This window comes from Aptenodytes patagonicus, unplaced genomic scaffold, assembly GCF_965638725.1.
Source record: "Aptenodytes patagonicus unplaced genomic scaffold, bAptPat1.pri.cur scaffold_64, whole genome shotgun sequence".
NCBI lineage: Eukaryota > Metazoa > Chordata > Aves > Sphenisciformes > Spheniscidae > Aptenodytes > Aptenodytes patagonicus.
In genome coordinates this window covers 367,245-389,298 of record NW_027472014.1, presented here as the reverse complement: position 1 = coordinate 389,298, position 22,054 = coordinate 367,245, and the positions used below count along the sequence as shown (strand labels likewise).

Here is a 22,054-nt window from a genome sequence, read left to right as displayed (position 1 = left end):
ACATGAGGAAGTGGGATGGGAAACCTACTGCAGCCCTAGGGGCACGGGTACGTGAATTGCAAGGGAAAACAATCACAGAAAGGGGTTCTTCCAGGAAAATTGCTGTGCCAGTTTCCAGCGGGCAGTTCCCCAGACAGAGTTGAAGGGCTGATCTTACTCCTGATCTTAATGAAGAAACTTCTGACTCGTACGTACAAGAAATGAGAAATGAGTACTGTGATGAGGATTAGAGGGGCCCCGCCTCCAGCCAGGGGGAGGAAAGGGACAACCGGGTTTACTGGACTGTGTGGATTCGGTGGCCTGGCACATCAGACCCACAGAAGTGTAAGGCTCTGGTAGACACCTGTGCACAGTGTACCCTAATGCCATCAAGCTATATAGGGGCAGAACCCATCTGTATTTCTGGGGTGACGGGGGAATCCCAACAGCTAACTGTATTGGAAGCCGAAGTGAGTCTAACTGGGAATGGGTGGCAGAAGCACCCCATTGTGACTGGCCCAGATGCTCCGTGCATCCTTGGCATAGACTACCTCAGGAGAGGGTATTTCAAGGACCCAAAAGGGTACTGGTGGGCTTTTGGTATAGCTGCCTTGGAGACGGAAAAAATTAAACAGCTGTCCACCTTGCCTGGTGTCCTGGTTTCGGCAGGGATAGAATTAATTTTCTTCCTAGTACCTGGTACAGTGTTTTGGATTTAGGATGAGAAGAAAGTTGATAACGCACCGATGTTTTAGTTGTTGCTAGGTAATGCTTACACTAGCCAAGGACTTTTCAGCTTCCCATGCTCTACCGACTGAGAAGGCTGGAGGTGCACAAGAAGCTGGGAGGGGGCACAGCCAAACTGGCCAAAGGGACATTCCATACCATGTGACGTCATGCTCAGTACATAAACTGGGGAAAGCTGGCCGGGGGGGCCGCTGCTCGGGGACTGTCTGGGCATCTGTCGGCGGGTGGTGAGCAATTGCACTGTGCATCACTTGCTTTGTGTATTATCATTATTATCATACTATTATTATTATAATTTTATTTCCGTTATTAAACTGTTTTAATCTCAACCCACGAGTTTTTCTCACTTGTGCTCTTCCAATTCTCTCCCCCATCCCACCGGGTGGGGGGGAGTGAGTGAGCGGCTGCATGGTGCTCAGTTGCTGACTGAGGTTAAACCACGACAACTGTGGATAAGGGAGAACCATCACTAACCACGCACCCAACCGATAGTCCTTTTGCCTCTGCGACCCAGCACGTCTACATGGACATCTCTGCCTGACAGGAGAAGACCGGCCCCCAAAAATTATCTTACATTATCTTGGCTCTAGAGTAAGCAAGGAATTTATGATAGTGATACAAACAAGTTTAAGAGAAAGCAGGATAGTGGAAGAAGCAGAAAATGTGGTGTGTCTCACCCACCTCTAATTTCAGACGAAGTTTCGGGGGTGGTTTTTTGTGTTTGTTTCTTTTAATCACTGCACAGCACAACTGAAAAACCACACACCTGCGTTTTAAGGAGAACTGTAAACTACAAGAGTAAAACTATCCAGCCTATGTAATTACCCTTCCTTCCAGGATACATCGGTCATTTGTTTTACATTTCAGTGGAGAGCTTTATGTTAAAATCACTAAATTCTGATACGGAAATAGCAAAACGTCGTCTGTAAATCTTTGAAAAGTACAGTACATTGAAGGAAAACTCTTCATATAAACTGTAAATGACATGTTTCTGCTGTCAAAGGTTACAACGCTTTTGAGTATCTTTGCCATCTTCACCTTCTTTGTCTTCACTTTCTTCTGGTGACATTATAACTACCGTACCTCAACATAACATTAAACTGTTCAAGCACTCTTGCAAATTATATGAAATCCAAAGTGCCTTACTGTCCTCGTTTTGGCTGGGATAGTTAAATTTCTTCATAGTAGCTAGTATGGGGCTATGTTTTGGATTTGTGCTGAAAACAGTGTTCATAACGCAGGGATGTTTTAGTTACTGCTGAGCAGCGCTTACACAGTGCCAAGGCCTTTTCTGCTCCTCACGCTGTCCCGCCAGCGAGGAGGCTGGGGGTGCACAGAAAGCAGGGAGGGGACACAGTTGGGACAGCTGACCCCAGCTGACCAAAGGGATATTCCACACCACATGATGTCGTGCTCAGCAATAAAACTGGGGGGCAGGTTGGCAGGGGAGCCACTGCTCAGGGACTGGCTGGGCATCGGTCGGTTGGTGGTGAGCAATTGCTTTCATTTGCATCGCTTGATTTTCTTGGGTTTTATTTTCCTCTCTCTGTTGTTTTTCTGGTCATTTTTCAACCCCATCCCACTGGGTTTTGTTATTACCAACATGTTAATGACATAATAGATCCTGCCAAACCCACAACCTGCAGAACCTGAAGATCAATTTATGCAAGACACGTTCCAGAAACTACAATCAGCATAGAGAAGCATATGTATCTACCTTGTTCTGTCCTTGCCAAAACTGCTGGGTGACCTGTCGTCAGCCTCAGTGACGAACAGCAGGCAAGACTCTCTCATCTGGCTTAGCTCAGATGCAGCTCTCAGGAAAAGAGCTATTTCAGAAAGTCCTGCCTTCTTATTTTGGGAAAGTGTTTCAAGGAAATGTGTTTAATACTCTAGAATGGTAAGACTAAGCATGGTAATCTCACTCCAAGTTCTAGCTCTGCCACAAATTACCTTTTTTTTCCCCCCCTCTTTTCACCAAAAGGGTGGCACTTCTTTCTGAATGCAGCATGAGCTATGTGGGGTATACAGACAGCCCATGGAAAACTGAGAAGTGAGTCTGTGATCACTTCCATCCGCATTCCGTGGCACTCCAACACTGCTTTCACACTCCTCTCCTCACCAGCAGTCAGGCCTTACGCAGTCTGCGCAACACATACAAGACGCTGACTTTGCCAGGTATTGCCCAAATCATCTCCTACTTGAGTTCTGATCAGCTCAACTACTGCCAGAGCCTCTTCTGTCCTTACGTGCAGTCTTGCCCCATTCTGACCCACTCAGAAAGCTCCTACAAGGATCATCTCACTCACTGCCTTAATCGCAACTCACCGTCTCCTTAACACCCTGAAGTTGTTTCCGTCACTTCACACATACAGTTAATATGGCCTTTCATGACTTAGCCTCCTTCCCTCATGTTGTTTCCCACCGCGTACCACGATGACAGGTCCTAATGACAGGCCCTGAGAGCAGCTTCCACCAACTGTCCCCTGCTACACACCAACAGGAACAGCACTGTCTTCTCCCAAAGCCATCTCCATGCTTGGGAGGAGGTGTTCACACACCCCTGGCAGCTGGCCTTGCTGCCTGGAAATCCTCGCTGTGCTGCTCAAGGCCATGAGAACTGTCACGCTACGGCTGTACTCACATCACTGTTCCTCATGCTGAGTGACACTGCCCAGTTCTGTGTATTCCCACCTGCCCACAGCCAGCTGTTGTTTTCAACCTTGTAAACATTTTGGAAAAGCACAGGGTTGGTTTTTTTTTAATACCTGCTTTGACCTCACTACAGTACTGGCCCAGAGTCCATGACTATGGCTGGTAAAGTCTGTAGCAATGCAGAATTGTGCAGGGATGACAAATACCCAGTAGTTCAGCTCCTTTCAATTGCCTAAGACAAGGCTTTTGGCTGGAACACAGTCAAGACAAATTAAAACCAGAACTGACCTACACTCCCTCCTTGATTGGCACCTCTTTCTTCATCAGTTCTTTGCATTTCTTTAGTTCCTGGGGAGTACATATCAAGATTTCCCTGTTTAAAAGAAACAAGAAAGATCAGTCACAAATATGCAGACAACCTCCCATTCACATCCATGGTGCCCACACAGTAGCATTGTCGAGGCCCTGCATATACACAACAGATTAAATTAATGCACGGGGGAGGAGAGAGCAGGAACAGCCCTCTGGCACCCACGACGAGTAACAAGAATTTCTACTCTGATGTGCAAGTACAGTACTGATCCAGGCACAAAACTGAGCGTGTCACTTAATCCCAGGTGCCACACACACTGTACCTTCTTCCATCGCCTCCTGCCGATGAATTGTTTTCCAGGCTCTTCCATCCCATCCCAGCTTAGATAACTGCACTCCGGCTCAGGGCTGACTGGGGGAACTTCTCAGTGCTTTAACTGTGCTTCGGGCTTGGTACGAGCACGAGGCTTCATCCCTTTGGCTTGGCCCCCAGCAGAAGGTGGGCAAGTGGCAGGCTTGCAAGTGGTTTGATGGAATCGAGCTTGTACCCCTACCAGAGATTAAACACCAACCAAAGAAAAAGCCCAGAGAAACTGTGGTAGAGAGTGGCAGAAAGAAATATCAGGGCTGATCCCTGTTTAAGACACAGGTGTTTGGCATTTTGGAGACTGGAGCTCCCAACAGGCTTGGCTCTTTGAATGGAAACATCCTTTAGCTTTTGATCCTGACAGAAATATTACAGACTGCCCCCATCTCTACTTTGCAGTTGCCCTGAAGCATTTGCTTCTCCATGCCCAGTTCTCTTCCATGCTCACAAACTATGTTCAATCTGCTACCAGTACTACAAACTGGCAGCCAAAGGCCTCTTCTCTCAAAGATGTGAAAACTGCAGTTAAAGACAACACAGGTACCATGACAAGCCTTCTGGTCTGGGTCAGGTTTTAGAAAGCAAGGTCTTCTGAAGGTCTGCCTTCCAGCTGCCGCCAACAGCTGGAGAAAGGGTCTGGTTTGGATCAGCTGGATGATCAATGCCAACTACCACAATCCAATACAGGACGTTACACCTCAGGCTTCAGATTTTGAGCCCAACCCCAAGGCCTGAATAACCTCTCTCCTCCCATTGGGCTGACTGCAGTATCGCACATCCCCTGGCTTCTCAAGCTCCTCCCCAGCAGTCTCCTCCTGGCCGCTCTGCTGTAGGCCGCTACATGGCCTCAGGGAACCATATTCTGGATCCGCTCTGGCATCTCCCGTCAATGAGGATGCAGAGATGCTCTCCCAGCACACTGTGTCCTCTCACCTGCTCTGGTCTCTCTGCATTGTCCTTTCCTCATCTCCAGACACTGGTTTGGACCTTCACTCAGATCTCCGCTGCATGTCAAATTCCCCCGATTCAAGGAAATCCACAAGATGACCACGTCCTCCTGAGCCTTGTCTCTCATGGGAACTTTGGTCTGGCAACCGCAGTGTGATCACAAGAACATCAAGGCTTGCCCCACAGGTAGGTGGGATGAGGTTTGCTGTTGTTCTGCAGGGAAGCGCAGCACAAAGAAAACCTGGTGAGCTTTAAGCATTAACAACTTTATTGGGCTTTACTGGGCTTTCGCTGCCTTCTGCACACTGCTCGGCTGTTAACATGCCAAACTTCCCAGCCCCCTGGGTTTTGAGATGGCTTATTTTGGCTGAGACTAGAGCATCAGTTAACACCTGCACTGCCAAGCCCTCGTAGACCTGAGCGTGCTCCTCACAGCTCCGTACCGCTGCACCCTGTGGGAAGTGAGGCTCAGGGGGAGCAGTGCTGCACAGATATGTGCTGAAAGGCAGCGCAATGGGAATAGATATACGAGACTGGTGGGGGAAAGGTCGAGTATCGACACTGGGAAACGTGATGCCAGTTCAGCGTCTGCAGCAGGATCTGGGCAGCCACAGAACTGAGCTTTGGAGACCGTGAAGCAACGGGTACCCTCACTCCCACAACCCGCTCTAGATGACATCCCACTTCTCGCATCCTTGCCCTCCCTTTCCCCTCCAGCTTTCCAGACAGTGGGAGTCATCCTCTGAGGGTAAGACAAGAGAAAGTGCCCCTTGCTGAACCGCCACCATTTCTTCCACTTAAACCACCCGGGGCCTGCGCGCAAGGACATATGGCAGCAGTTCACTCCCGTTCTGCTCCCTACGTACCCCTTTGATGACTTGAATGAAGTCTGCTCCTGGGATCTTCCTCCTGCCCACACCAGCCTCCTTGAAGAAGTCAACCATTGGCCATTTCTGTTTGCGCAGGAGGTTATGCAGCGTGACAAGATCCTGGGGTGCACAAAGGGGGATGCTGGCTTTCCCCCAGGGCTGACAGCTCTCTGGTGGTGAGCACTGGAAAAGGTTAGAAAAGACCCTGAGAGCACCCTTACCCAGAGTCACCGTGCCAGGAGGGGTGACACCGCCTGGGGTAAAGCAGCGTAACTCGACTGATCTGTTCTTCTCTCTCTAGTCTTCCCTTTCTTCTGAGGCTTTCTGTCAGCAGGGTTTGCTCCCGAGTTCCTGCAGATGCAAACAGAAACCCTTCTGCTATGGCCTAGGAACTAACTCACCCAGGAGCTATTTTTCAGAAAGGGCTACGGTTACCTGTCTGACATAAGCAATGCCCAAACAGAGTTGCTGATGCACCTCCTGAGCACAGGGATGCAAAAAGGGATTGCTAACACTCAGAGTAACTCCCATCATTTAAGAACCCACAACAGGCAACGGAACGTGAAAATGAGCACAAAGAAAGGGGTCTTTTCAGAATCACCATCGCTTTCTTTTTCATGTCCCTTTTTCCTCACCATGAGGAGGAAACACAGACTCTGCAGCCCCTGCCGTCAAATACGGTTCTGCGGGACATGGGGGAGAAGAAAGTAGAGAGACCCGAACAGGGTCCCTGTTCCGAACAGGGAATTTTCAAATCTGTGAAGAATCAAGTAGAAACAGTTGCAAAGCGTAACATCAATTTACAGAAATTTAAACCTGATGGAACCGACTGGTAGAAGCGAGTATTAGAGAGAACTAGAGGGGAGCACTGCAATCCAAAGTGTAAGCAACGCAGACAGCTCTAACTGCACATTTTCACCTGATTGCCTTAAACAGGCTTGGGATCCTGACTGTTCACTTCACCCTGGAATAGTCCCACTCATCTGAAAGCTGCTGTGCACCTGGCTGAGGACAGATACAGTCCACACAAGGAGCAATCAGAGGTAAAGGCTACGCTTTCCTTGGTGAAGTTTCCTTAGAAAAAATACTTTTTTAAAAAAAACCCACCTTGTTACTGCAAAAACCAGGAAGAAAAAAAGTCCCTGACAGGCTGACCGGAACTTCCCGGCTGTGGTAAAACCGTCCACCCTCGGTACCCCCATTTCCCAAAAGCCAGCAGCACAGATTGGGTGGGGGGAAAGGCACGTATCAGACCTTGGGGCCGAGAGAGGGGCACAAGCATCTGCCAAGGGAGCTGCATCCAACCAGGAGCACTCCCCACTTGCTTCTCTGACAACAAAGCCCCGGAGCGTGCTCCCACCAGGAGGGAGAAACAACTTCCATGTCTGGAAATCCCCATTTATGAAAGACTGTCAACAGAGATGGGGTTGTCCATGAGCACGAGACGCACATGAAGGCCTGGGGACAGCAAAGGCACCCGGTCTGTCCCCACCAGAGCATGCCTGCTCCAAAGCCTGGAGCCACCTGTCAGAGAGGAGGCCACTCTACCTTCCCCTGGCCTGCGGACACAAAACGCTGACCTCCAGCTGCCAGGGCTGGGGCTGGCCACCCTCGGGGCAGCAGCTCTGACCCTGGCTGTGGGGTTGTCCCTGGGGCTGAGCGCTCGGGCCCAGGGCTGCTGACCTGGGCCATGGCAGGGCCCGTGGGTGATGAGGTCTCCAGGTCCCTCCCCCCAGGCCCATCCGCACTGGCAGATACCTGCTCCTCCTCCTGCAGCACCCCTTGCCCTGGCTGCCCCCGGCCTGCCTCTCACCCATTTCTCCTCAGGCCCCTTGGCCTCTGCCCGCTCCGGCGCCACATGCACACAAACAGGCACGTTCCGGGGGGGGCACACACACATATACAGGCCCAGACGGGGGCATGCACAACCAAACAGACCTGGGAGTGGGGCGTGCAAACACAAACAGGTGTGGGAGGGGGGCGTGTGCACGAAAACAGGCCCGGGGTGGTGGCTCGCACAGTCAAACAGGCCGGGGACCGGGACTCACACACACAAAAAGCCCAGGAAGGTGGTGCATGCAGCCAAATAGGCCCAGGACAGGGGCTCTCGCAGAAAAACAGGCCCGGGAGGAGGGCGCGCGCACACAAACAGGCCCAGGAGGGCGGCGCACAAAAAGAAAGAGGCCTGGAAGTGGGGTGTGTGCAGACAAACAGGCCCCGGAGGGAGGCTCATGCAGTCAAACAGGCCCGGGAGGGAGGCGGGAGCACGCAAACAGGCCCAGGAAGGGTGTGTGTGCAGACAAACAGGCCCAGGAGAGGGGCATGCGCACACAAAAGCCCGGGAGAGTGGCTCATGCACTGAAAAAGGCCCGGGGCTCACGCAGTCAAACAGGCCTGGGAGGAGGAAGTGCGCACAGAAACAGGCCCGGGAGGGGAGCACGCGCAAACAAACAGGGCCGGCAGTGCGGCGTGTGAAAACAAAGAGGCCCGGGGGGGGGCTCATGCAGTCAAGCAGGCCCAGGAGAAGGGCGCGCGCATACAAACAGGCCTGGGAGGGGGGAGCGTGCAGCCAAACAGGGACCGGAGGGAGGCACGAGCACACTAATAGGGCCGGGGGGGTGTGCGTGCAGACAAATAGGCCTAGTACGGGGGGGGGGCGCGTACACAAACAGGTCCGGGAGGTGGTAGCACTCACACAAACGGGCCCGGGAGTGGGGCGCTGGCACAGAAACAGGCACTGGTGGGAGGCGTGAGTACACAAGCAGGGCCGGGAGGGGTGTGCATGCAGACCAACAGGCCCGGGACAGGGGCACGCATACACAAACAAGCCCGTGAGGGGGGCGCGAGCACACAAACAGGTCCGGGAGGGGGTTGCGTGTACAGAAACAGGCCTGTGAGGGGGGCACGTGCACACAAACAGGCCCCGGAGGGAGGCACGAGCACACAGACAATCCCAGGAGGGGGGCGTGCACCCACGAACAGGCCCGAGAGGGGTGCCTACGCAGTGAAAATGGCCCGGGAGGAGGGCGCGCGTACACAAACAGGCCCAGGATTGAGGCACGCGCACACAAACAGGCCTGTGACGGGGGATCATGCACACAAACAGGCCCCGGAGGGGGGCTCGCACACTCAAACAGGCCCAGGAGCGGGGCACGAACAAACAAACAGGCCCCTGAGGGTGGCGCGTGAACTTAAACAGACCCAGCAGGGGGGCGTGCGCACACAAAGAAACCCTGGAGCGGGGCATGCAGCACAAACAGTCCTGGGAGGGGGGCGCACACAGATAAAGACTCCCTGGTGGGGGCGCGCACACACAAAGAGGCCCAGGAGGAGGGCGCACACATACAAACAGGCGCGGGAGAGGGGCTCACGCCGTCAAACAGTCCCGGGAGAAGGGAGCTCGCACCCATACAGGCCCGGGAGTGAGGCGTGCGCAGTCAAACACGCCCGGGAGGGGGGCTCGCGCACGGAAAATGCTTGGGAGGGGGGCATGTGCACACAAACAGAAACGGGAGGGGGGCTCACGCAGTCAAACAGGCCCGGGAAGAGAGCGCACACACACAAACAGGCTCAAGAGTGGGGCGCGCATACACAAACAGGCCCAGGATGGAGGCAGCGCACTAAACAGGCCCGGGAGGGGGGCACGTGCACCCAAACAGACCCGGGAGGGGGGCACGCGCACCCAAGCAGGCCTGGGAGGGTGGGATTGCGCACCCAAATGGGCCCAGGAGAGGCGGGCACACCCAAACAGTCTTTGAGGGGTGGCGCGTGCACCCAGAGGCCAGGCAATGGGGGCGCGCGAGTCCAAACAGGCCTGGGGGAGACACGCACACCCAAACAACCCCGGAGGGGGGCCCTGTGCACCCAAACAGTTCCAGGGGTGAGGCTCGTGCTCCAAAACAGGCCCGGGGGGCGGGCGCACACCCAAACAAGCCCGGGAGGGGGGTGCACACACTCAAACAGGCCCGGAGGGGTGCACGTGCACGCAAACAGTCCCGGGGGTGGGGCACGCTCATTGGAAAAGACCCTGGAGGGGGGCGCAGGAATCCAAACAGGCCTGCGGGGGGGGCATGCGCACACAAACTGCTATGCAGGGGGGATGTGCACTCCCAAACAGTACTGGGAGGGGGATTGCGCACCCAAACACGCCCGGGGGTGGGGAGCGTGAATATAACAGGCCTGGGGGGGTGCATGCACTCCCAAATGCGCCAGGGGGAGGCGCATGCACCCAAACAGCCTAGGGGGGACAGGGACCTAGAACGAGAGAATCTAAGAAAGAAAAAGTATATCTAGACTACAGGGCAGAGAGGAATTAAAAAATAGGGACGTGGAGCCAGACAGAGTTGGGAGGGGGGATGGGAATTGTGAAAGGCTAAAGGGCAGACGGGGAAAAATTAAATTGGGATAGGAAGGCAGACAGATAGATGGAGAAAGACAAAAATAGTGATGGGCTGCAGGACAGAGGATGAAAAAAAGAGGGACAGGGAACAGGACAGAAGCACAGAGAGAAAAAGGAAACAGAGAGGTAGAATGACAGAGAAAGAGGGGGACTTGGAGAACGAGAAGGGGAGAGGTGCAGGGAAGCGACAAAAAATGACAGCAGTGAAAGAGAAGGGGGGGGCAGGGAGGGACCAGGATGCAGAACAGAGACGACACGGCCCCGGGTGTCCAGGACTCACCACAGCTCCCGCTCTCAGAGCTGCTGGGAGAATTTGGCAGTTCGGACGCGTCTTTGCCTCTCTCTCTCCCCCCCCTCCCTTCCTCCTCTGTAGCTGTGGTCGCTTGACTGTCATCCACCAAAGAGAACAGGTTGGTGTCGTACAGCTCTTATAATATGAGGCTTCCCAGATACATAGCCTCACATGCACACATGCTACATGGCTGTACTGCAATGTTGGTTACGCATACGAACCCTGCTGTGCAGGAAGGAGAGGGAGAGAGAGATAGGAAGGCAGGGACACGGAGCAGCACGTCCAGGCGCAGAGAGGAGAAGAACACCAGGGAAGAGGCCAGAAAAATTGTGGAGGAAAAAGAGACAGATACAGATCAGGACAAAGAGATGGAAAAGGCAAAAACCAGTGATGGGCTGCAGGACAGAGACGGAGGGTGAAAAAAAGAAGGGAGAGGGAGCAGGACAAAAGTGCAGAGAAGAAAAGGGAGCAGTAGAACAAGAGAGATAAAGGGAGAGAGGAAGAGGGAGCAGGACAGAAGAATAGACAGGAGAGGTACAGAGAAGAAAAAAAAAAAAAAATATCACAGCAGCATGGGAAAGAGAGAGAGCCAGGAGAGGGGCAGGGAGGGCCTGGGATGCACAAGAGGGGCAACAGGGCCCTGAGGGCCCCGGACTCACTGCAGCTCTCGCTCTCAGCGCTGCCAGGAGAATTTGACAGGTCAGATGCTTCTTTCTCCTTCTCTCCTCCCTTCCTCTTCTGTAACCCCAGTCGCTTGGCTGTCCTCCACCTAAGAGAATACGTAGGTGTCTCACAGCTCTTACGAGATGAGGCTTCCTAGACACGTAGCCTTGCTTGCTCGTGCACTACATGGCCGTACTGCGCTTTGGGTTATGCATACAGACCTACGGTGCACGTTGGTGGCCTGGCCTGCTGCGGACTACGAAGAGGGATCCTTCCTCACCCGGAGAGGCAGGCTCCCTCTTGCCTGCAGCTGGAGGCAGCTGCCGGACAGGTGGCCTTCAATTTCATCTTCTTTACCTTTCTCTGCCCTCTCCAGCTTCAGCCACGGCAGCTCCTGTCCACAGCCAGCAAGTGCTCCGCCTGTTCCTTTTCACCCCCATGCTGCGAGGAGAGTGAGGCTGGGCAGAGACAACCCACGCAAGCCTGAGGCGGGTGCAGTCAATGGCATCCCCAGGGGAGGAACGGAGAACCGCGTCCTCAGCGTGGCTTCTGGGAGAGGGAAAGAAGAAGCAGCCACCGTTACTACCATAGCTCGCCCCTGGCCGAATCCCCTCCTTCCACAGAGGCTTCTGGAGATGCTGCTCTTTCCCTGCACTGCTGCTAACGGCACCCACGTTAAGGGAGAATCAAGCACGTTCGAGGGCCAGCTTGCCACCTTCACAACAGGTCCTAGGGGAGACCTGGGGCTATGGGATGGGCTTCAGGGGAGGTGCTGGAGCTGAGGGCAGCTGCCCGGCGCGAGCGGGGCCAGGAGAGGCTCAGGGGGAGCCCTGGAAAGTTGGGGAGGTGCCTGGTGTCTGAGCCAGGGAGGGTGGCCTTCCCCTCTTCCCTTCTGTCAGCTCTCGGGTAACTCCCTGGGGCTGCCCTGACTCGGCTCACCTCCAGCGGACCAGGAGCCTGCCGCAGAGGGAGGTTTGAAGCTTCCCGTCCCGCCACCCCCGGGTGGCTAGCGGGCAGGAGACACCCCCCACACCCGCCAAAGGGGCTCGCTCGCCTCACCAGTGGTCCCGGCCCTCACCCACCACCGGGAATCGCGCCCGGCACACCACCATGCTGCGGCACCAGCCAAGGCGGCGGCTGCGCACCTGTGCGGTGCCGGCGCTGCAGAACAGCGCTGCGGCCACCAGGCGGCAGCAGCAGCGAGCACCCGCCGGGCGGCGTGTGCCCGGGGGTGGCACCGGCGCCGCAGTTCCGCGCTTTGCCGAGCGCGCGCCGACACCGCGCACGTAGGGCGGCAGCAGCATTGCCTTACCGGGAGGCAGCAACGAGCATGGCGGCACCACCCTGCAGGCACCACAGCATCGCATCCGTGTTACCGGCAGACGGCAGCGTGGATCACAGGGACGCCACTGCACGTGCGTGGCTTCCGAGCTGCAGTACCGACTTCTGGTCACTGTTTTTTTGAGGGTTTTTTTGCTTTTCCATAATATAAGAATTTGGGGTTTTGCTTTTCCAAAATACTCAGTTCTGGGTTTTTTTGGCGCTTTTCCACAACATAAAAATTGGTGATTTTTGCTTTTCGTTTTGTGCATGAAAATGGGAGGGGGTTGGGTTTTTTCCTGCTTTCCAGCTACACAAATCCAGGTCAATTTGGCTTTCCCGGGAGCCCCAAATTGGTTATTTTCCAAAAAAATTGGGTTTTTTTCCCCACGTTGCATTTTGTGGTATTTTTGTGCTGTGGCGGCAGCTCCCGCTCTGCGTCTACAGCCCCACAGGGGAGAGTCCCCGTTTGGGGGAATCGACACCAAATCGGGATGGGAAAAGGGGGAAAAAGAGAAGGGGGAAGGGGCAGCTTTTGAAAGCGCTTTTACATCTTCAATAGACTTTACAGGGGGGGTTAAGTTTTTCAGTCCTTTCTAAAAATAGGGTTTCTTTGCATTTTGAAAACCTTATATAGCATAGACATTTACACTTATGCATCTATTTACACACATGTATATTTAAGGAATCTGTTTTATTTATATTATCTATTTACACCTACATATAATATCTGTTTAGACTTATACATTATAGATACACTTTCATCTATTTAGTTACATATTATATCTATTTAGACTATGTCTATTTACACTTCTATAGAATATATCTATTTACACTTATATACCTATTTACACTTATTATATAGGCCATTTCTTTAGACTAGCTATCTGTTTAGACTTACCTATTTTTAGTATCTTTTTAGACTTAGATATCTACTTACAATTATATCTATTTAGACTTAAATATATTTACACTTACATACAATCTCTATTTAGATTACATATAATACCTACTTAAGACTTACTATGTAACACATAGTAAGTGTAGCTAGCTCTATCTATTCAGACTTTTTTCTATTTTAAATTCCTTCCTATATAATCTTTTTTGCATTTTCAAGTCCTTTATTTTTTCATTTATAGATACATGAGTTATTTTTGTATTTTAAAAGCCTATATATCTCTATTTAGAATACATTGATATTCTAAAATCCTTTATATGATATAGTAGATATAGGGTTTTATTTTGAAATCTTTTTATATATATCAATGAGTATTATTTTTCAATATATATACAAATGAGAGATTTTTCTCTATTTCACTGCCTCACATCCATACTTACAGTTTTTAATATTTTTTAAAACCTACACCACCACCACCCACCCCCGAATTTTCAGGCATTTTGGGGCTGTGACTCCCCTGTTTTGGGCCCCCCCCATCCCCCACTCACCTGCTCCTCTGCTGCATCATCGCCCCCCTAGTGACTTTGGGGTGCCTCAAATGATGTCATCACCCCCCCAGCCCCTTCCCACCCCTTTTTATTCACCCCAAAAAAAAGCAACAAAATGAGGGAAACGGCCCTGACCGGCAGCTCGGTACTTAAAGATTGCCGTTTGCATATGTACATGCCGCCCCCCCAAAAAGAGAAGCTCTGCTAGAAAAATAAAGGGGGGGCAGCCCCCCAAATGGTTGCAGCCCCCCCAGCCCCTGCCCCTGTGGGGCTGATGGCTGCCCCATGGAGGGGCAGTGTGCCAGGGGATGGTGCCACGTCTCTTGCCCAGGCTCTGCTCCGCGATGCTCCCGCTCCGTTCCCCGGCTGGGACGGGCTCCCCAGGGCCACAAACGTCCCTGGTCCCTGTTGGCCCCGGACTCTCCCCACCAGACAGCCCTCGCCACCGCACCTGCGGGGCACCCACTGGAGACAGAGCCAGGAGCCTCCAGACACAGGGCTGGCCCCTTACCGTCAGTACGCTTCACGACCGGCAGGCAAACCTGGGCTGGGGGGTCTCTCTTGAGCACCACGAGACACTTACAACAAGACATCTAGAAAACAAAACCCCCAAATTATATTTCAGCATATTAAAAAAATAGCACAGAAGAAAGTAGAGGAAGTCAGTCAGAATAAGGGATAGGACAGTCGTTGAGCTAAAGGAGGATTCTAGGTAAACAAGTCAGCTCGAAATACACCACCTCCTTTAAAAGCTAGAGTGATTTGAACACTTAAAATCAGTATTAAGACTAATTGATACAATTTTGAACTCATTCTTAGCATAAAAGTAAACACTCCCGCTGGTATTTGAAAATGTCTCATCCCTTCCTGTCCCGGTTTCAGCTGGGATAGAGTTAATTTCCTTCCTAGTAGCCGGTACGGTGCTGTCTTTTGGATTTAGGATGAGAATAATCTTGAGAACACACCGATGTTATCGATGTGTTTATCGATGTTGTAGTAGTTGCTAAGTAGTGCTTGCACTAGTGAAGGACTTTTCAGCTTCTCATGCCCTGCCAGTGAGAGGCTGGGAGGGGGCACAGCCAGGACAGCTGACCCAAACCAGCCAAAGGGACATTCCATACCATATGACGTCATGCTCAGTACATAAACTGGGGGGAGTTAGCCAGGGGAGGGGTGACCGCTGCTCGGGAGCTGGCTGGGCATCGGTCAGCGGGTGGTGAGCAACTGCATTGTGCATCACTTATTTTCTATATTCTTTTATCATTAGTAGTAGTAGTAGTAGTAGTAGTAGTAGTAGTAGTAGTAGTATTTTCCCTTCCTTTTCTGTCCTGTTAAACTGTTGTTATCTCAACCCACAAATTTTACTTTTCTTTCCTCTCCCCGATTCTCTCCCCCATCCCACTGGGAGGCGGGGGGGAGTGAGTGAACGGCTGTGCGCTGTTTAGCTGCCTGCCGGGTTAAACCACAACACTTCCTCACAGCACTGCTGCAGGGAGATAACCCTGCGAGGCTGCAGGACAAGGTTGTACCGTCATCAGAATCTACGCTTACAGATCCACCGCAACAGCTACAGCCCTTGATGCTGCTGCTGCACATCTTGCTTGCTTGGTCAATAAAGCTGAAAGTGAAGTGTAAAACTTTAAAGAGGAAAATGAAAAAAAACCCCAACAAATCTCAGTAATTCACATCATGCTAAAAAGTTGTGCGTATGTTTATATACCTCCAATAAAAATACTTCTGGTATACAAGTATTTGATTTTCCTTTTGCATTGATTTAACTTGCATAGCTGTGAGTTGATACCATTACATTCTCTATCTCCAAAATACAGTTACAATTTGACTAGGGGGTTTTTTTGTGGGTTACATAATTAGGAGGGACATCTGGCCAGCTGCACTGCCCAAGAGAGATGCTACTGCACTGCCAGGGAAACGTGCTGTCGAAAGCAAGGCAGAAATAAGGTCCTTCAGAGCACTCTCTCAAAACATTGGGAAAAACCCCATAACATTCAGTTGCCTCTTTTTAAACATTCAGAACAAATACCGAACTGCTTAAGTGCACCTAATACATTGTATGCTACAGCTATTTGGCAGTTACAGTTTAAACAATGCAAGTCAGTTTGTAAATTACACAATTTTAACTTTTTTAAAAGTTTCATTTATGATAGAAAAATCAGTGAGACAAGAGCGTGTCCAGAGAAGGGCAACGAGGCTGGTGAGGGGCCTGGAGAACAAGTCTTCTGAGGAGCGGCTGAGGGAACTGGGGTTGTTTAGCCTGGAGAAAAGGAGGCTGAGGGGAGACCTCATCGCTCTCTACAACTACCTGAAAGGAGGTTGTAGCGAGGTGGGTGTTGGTCTTTTCTCCGAAGTAACAAGTGATAGGACGAGAGGAAATGGCCTCAAGTTGTGCCAGGGGAGGTTTAGATTGGATGTAAGGAAAAATTTCTTTACTAAAAGAGTGGTGAAACATTGGAACAGGCTGCCCAGGGAAGTGGTGGAGTCCCCATCCCTGGAGGTATTTAAAAGACGTGTAGATGAGGCGCTTAGGGACATGGTTTAGTGGGCATGGTGGTGTTGGGTTGACGGTTGGACTCGATGATCTTAGAGGTCTTTTCCAACCTCAATGATTCTATGATTCTATGATTCTATAAGAGATCCCCCATACGGTTTTACTTTTGGGGAGGGGGGAAAAAAAAAATCCAATCCCCAGTGCTGCAATACATCAGGCTACCAAAAAGGACTGGCAGATTTGCTAATGCTTTTGGCTGTACTGAAGCGTGCAGAGGAACAGGTTTTTATGGTATCTCGACTGTTGCAACGGAGAGGCAAAGACCAGCGATGCCATCAACTTTTGGAAGATGTGCTGTGCTTGGGTCTTTGGAAGGAAATCTACTGTTTGTTTGTTTGTTTTTTCTTTTTTAATAAAGAGAGTGAAAAATCTTGGTGCTGGGGAGTCTCCCCTCACTCCCCTCCCCTGGCGCCTCGAAGGATCTCCCTCCTTGCTTTCTGGCGCTCATCCAGCCGTGGATGCCAAGGATAAAGCCTTAACACCCAAGTGGGATAAAGCCTTAACACCCAACTCTGATAAAGCCTTAATACCCAAGTGTGCTGCTCCATGGAGTAGCACCTGCCATGGAGTAGCTCCATGAGTAGTCCTGCCTAAGCTCACCACACATTTCATTTCCATGTGGCTCTTGGCAGGATATGAACGGCTCCTCAGTGCTGGTGCTTCCTCCCCTCTTTCAGTAAAAACGGCCAATTTTCTTCCGGTTGGACCTGCCTTAATTCCGGCATCTTGGGGATTGAAAGCTGGAACAGCATGTGTGCCAGAGACATTCCCACAGCTTGGCTGGCATCCACCAAGAGGAGTCCATCTTTAGCCACGATGGTCATTTCCAGGGCAAACAGCTTGTTTTGTTGACCAGGACCCTACAGGGAGAACACAAGAGCAGGGATGCAGACACAACATTCGCCACGAGCCCCGTGGAGCAAGTTGCCCAAACGCAGCCCACTGACTTTCTGTGCTGCTGGGCCTGTGGGGATGGTCAGGGGACAAAGGATGAAATCTGAATTACCTACCTGAAATACAGCTATCGCTAGCCCCGGTGGAAGTGGACCCAGGAGCTGGTCCTGAAAACCATCCATCCAGGACACGGAAAGATTTTAGCAACTGTGGCTATTCCGGAATAGACTGTGCCATGTGCATCCATTTCTATTAAAAACCCTTCTCCTATAGACGAAAAGGAGTTTGAGATCTTGCTCATGGCTAAAGGAGGATGGTGGCCTCGGACAGTGGCTGAGGCTTGGGGCTTGCATTGCCTATGACCGGCTATGCCCGCAGAGTGACAGAGGAAGGAGTGGCGCTGGGAGGAGGCAGGGTCTGGCCGAGCAGCACTGTCCTGGCACCGGCACCAGCACCCCACTTCCCAGCCTTGCTCACGCCAGCTGGCCCACGTCCTTGGCGTCAGCCAGCGCCATACACTGCGACAGTCATAGAATCATAGAATCATAGAATCATTGAGGTTGGAAAAGACCTCTAAGATCATCGAGTCCAACCATCGACCCAACACCACCATGCCCACTATACCATGTCCCTAAGTGCCTCATCTACTCATCTTTTAAATACTTCCAGGGATGGGGACTCCACCACTTCCCTGGGCAGCCTGTTCCAATGTTTCACCACTCTTTCAGTAAAGAAATTTTTCGTCATGTCCAATCTAAACCTCCCCTGGTGCAACTTGAGGCCATTTCCTCTCGTCCTATCGCTAGTTACTTGGGAGAAGAGACCGACATCCCCCTCGCTACAAGTAGTTGTAGAGAGCGATGAGGTCTCCCCTCAGCCTCCTTTTCTCCAGGCTAAACAGTCCCAGTTCCCTCAGCCGCTCCTCAGAAGACTTGTTCTCCAGACCCCTCACCAGCCTCGTTGCCCTTCTCTGGACACGCTCCAGCACCTCGACGTCCTTCTTGTAGTCAGGGGCCCAAAACTGAACACAGTATTCGAGGTGCGGCCTCACCAGGGCCGAGTACAGGGGCATGATCACTTCCCTACTCCTGCTGGCCACACTCTTTCTGATACAGGCCAGGATGCCATTGGCCTTCTTGGCCGCCCGGGCACAGTGCCAGCTCATATTCAGCCGGCTGTCGACCAACACCCACAGGTCCTTTACCGACAGGCAGCTTTCCAGCCACTCCTTCCCAAGCCTGTAGCGCTGCATGGGGCTGTTGTGGCCGAAGTGCAGGACCCGGCACTTGGCCTTGTTGAACCTCATACAGTTGGCCTGGGCCCATCGATCCAGCCTGTCCAGGTCCCTCTGCAGAGCCTTCCTACCGTCGAGCAGATCAACACTCCCGCCCAACTTGGTGTCGTCTGCAAACTGACTGAGGGTGCACTCGATCCCCTCATCCAGATCATCGATAAAGATATTGAACAAGACCGGCCCCAAAACTGAGCCCTGGGGAACACCACTCGTGACCGGCCGCCAACTGGATGTAACTCCATTCACCACAACTCTCTGGGCCCGGCCGTCCAGCCAGTTTTTTACCCAGCGCAGAGTACACCTGTCTAAGCTGTGAGCTTAGACCTCCTGGCCTGGGCAACCTCATCAGCTCTAGTGGGAATCTCCCTCCTGCTCTGGAATTAGCCTCATCTCTGCTCCTAGTCCTTGCAGGTTGCATTCACTTTGCTTGACTGTCACTGTGAAGAGCTGGCAGTGGAGATGATGAAGGCGGAAGAAAAAATCCTCAGAGCAATTCCTGAAACATGTTTCAGGCAGAAAGCCAAACCTGCTCTTTCCGGTGACCTGTGGGCACTTGTTACCGGTTTGTCGGGGTGCCTGTTGCCCTGCACGTCCCCCTGAGCCAAATGCTGTTTCTGCAAAGTCACTCTGTGTCTCTCTCTGTCCCCTTTTGGTCAGGGCTGGATGTGGGTGCAGTGGGGGTTCAGCGTCCTGACCGAGCAGACATGCACTTTGATATGACATAACTTGTCACAGAAGGTTCAGACGTTTATTTTATTGTATTTTTTTATATTTACAGTGCTTCCCCTTTTTATTCCTGCAAGCTGTTAAAACATGTTCAAACTGTCTCATTTTCCATTTGAACGTCACATCTCTTCACAGTGCTGATATTATGCGTAACACCGGATCGGGTTGTACTCTCACATAGATCGTTAGTTAGTAGGTAGCCTAGATTAAAACCCCACTCTTCTGGCCACTGTCTCACACACTGGGCTAGGCTGGGATTGGAGAGCCTGGGAGGCTCTCTGGGGTCCCAGCTTTCCCGCAGTGCTGACTGTTGTGGCTGTTGCCTGTTCTTCCCTGCAATGCTGACTGCACCCACCTGGTGGGGCTGTCCTTGGGAAGGGCGCCGGAGCTGAGACGGCCCCTGGGAGAAGCCGGTGGGGGGAGCAGCTCTTCTCCAGACATTTGCCAGAAACTCTCCAGAGCATCCCTTTTCCAGCCCGTGGGATGCTCTGTGTGACAAGGGAAGGTGCCCGTTGGTCCACTGTACGAGGCCCTGCGGGGCTCCCATCAGGGTCCTTTCACCTACCCATCCTCCAGCCGCCACTCCAGGGGCTGGGGGTCTCACCTACGTCCCCTGACATATCCCTTAGCCCCAGGCAAGGTCTCATGCCTCAGCGTGGGCTTGCAGGGCATGTTTCCTTCCCGCTGGCAAGGCCTGAATTCCAATTAAATGTCCCTGGGCAATCCGGAGCTAAGCAAGCCTTTTTCTATGGCTCACATTGCTTTGCAGTCCATGTGTGTGATTCACCTCCTGCATGGGAGATGAGGACACGAGCTGACCTAGTTTGGAAACTGGGCCCTCTCTCTCCAGGCAACTCCAGCCCCCTGCTTTTTCCTTTGGCTTCTCCAGCCTGATGATCTCCACTGGCATCTTCCACCTGTCCTATGGTCTCTAGTGTCTCCATCACAGCTATTACTACAGTGACACAGCACCAAAATACCCCAACAATAAAACCACCAACATTCAGAGCACTGGCAAAGAAGAAGAAGGACAGGGGAAAAGACATGTTCTCTTCTGAAAGAAATCCCCTTTTTCCCTCCTCTAACTACCAGTGGATGAATGAAAAAGGACAAAAAATTCCAAGTCAGTCACAACGCTTGGTTTCAACTCTGAGCTTGTAATTTTGTGGCTGTTCTGGAATGTCTTACAGTGAAAGAAGAGTTTAAAATTAAAACTGGCTTCCAGCTCCCCTAGAAGTGATTTTTTTATTATTTTGACACCATCAAACCTGGCATCATAGAATCATAGAACCGTTCAGGTTGGAAAAGACCTTTAAGATCATCGAGTCCAACTGTTAACCTAGCATTACCAAGTCCACCGCTAAACCATGTCCCTAAGTGCCACGTCTACACGTCTTTTCAATACCTCCAGGGATGGGGACTCCACCACTTCCCTGGGCAGCCTGTTCCAAAGCTTGACAAGCCTTTTGGTGGAGAAATTTTTCCTAACATCCAATCTAAACCTCCCCTGGCGCAACTTGAGGCCGTTTCCTCTTGTCCTATTGCTTGTTACTTGGGAGAAGAGACCGACATCCCCCTCGCTACAACCTCCTTGCAGGTGGTTGTAGAGAGCGATAAGGTCTCCCCTGAGCCTCCTTTTCTGCCGGCTAAACAAGCCCAGTTGCCTCAGCCGCTCCTCAGAAGACTTGTTCTCGAGACCCCTCACCAGCCTCATTGCCCTTCTTTGGACGCGCTCCAGCACTTCAAAGTCTTTCTTGTAGTGAGGGGCCCAAAACTGAACACAGTATTCGAGGTGCGGCCTCACCAGGGCCGAGTACAGGGGCACGATCACTTCCCTACTCCTGCTGGCCACACTCTTTCTGATACAAGCCAGGATGCTATCAGCCGCCTTGGCCACCTGGGCACACTGCCGGCTCATGTTCAGCCGGCTGTCGACCAACACCCCCAGGTCCTTTTCCAACAGGCAGCTTTCCAGCCACTCCTCCCCAAGCCTACGGTGTCGCATGCGGTTGTTATGACCCAAGTGCAGGACCCGGCACTGAGCCTTGTTGAATCTCATGCAATTGGCAAGGAGAAAAAAACAGGATGATGAGGAGAAAGAAAATGAGGAATAAAGGTAGGAGAAGATGAAGAGGAGGAGGAGGAGGAGGAGGAGGAGAAGGAGAAGGAAGGAAGGAAAAGGAAGAGGAGGAAGTAGAAGAGAAGAAGGTGGAAAAAGGAACAGAAGGAACAAGAGGGTGAGGTTAAAGAACAGGAGGATAAACAGAATAATAGGAATAGGAGGAAGAAAAACAGAAGGAAATATGAGGAGGATAGTGTGCCCATGTGAACCTCATGAGGTATAACAAGGTCAAGTGTAAGGTCCTGCACCTGGGTCAGGGCAACCCCCAGTATCAATCCAGGCTGGGGGATGAAGGGATTGAGAGCAGCCCTGCCAAGAAGGACTTGGGGGTACTGGTGGATGAAAAGCTGGACATGAGCCAGCAATGTGCGCTCGCAGCCCAGAAGGCCAACCGTATCCTGGGCTGCATCAAAAGAAGCGTGGCCAGCAGGTCAAGGGGCGAGATTCTGCCCCTC

At 51.9% G+C, this 22,054-nt stretch overlaps 1 protein-coding gene across 1 annotated transcript in view; it reads right to left on the bottom strand.

Moving 5' to 3' along the window:
- Positions 1-22,054, bottom strand: part of LOC143173321 (ubiquitin carboxyl-terminal hydrolase 36-like) — a 46,391-nt gene that overhangs the window by 10,261 nt on the left and 14,076 nt on the right. The window contains 1 exon segment of the mRNA XM_076363537.1: positions 17,275-17,423. Within this exon segment, the coding sequence (XP_076219652.1) occupies positions 17,275-17,423 (149 nt within the window).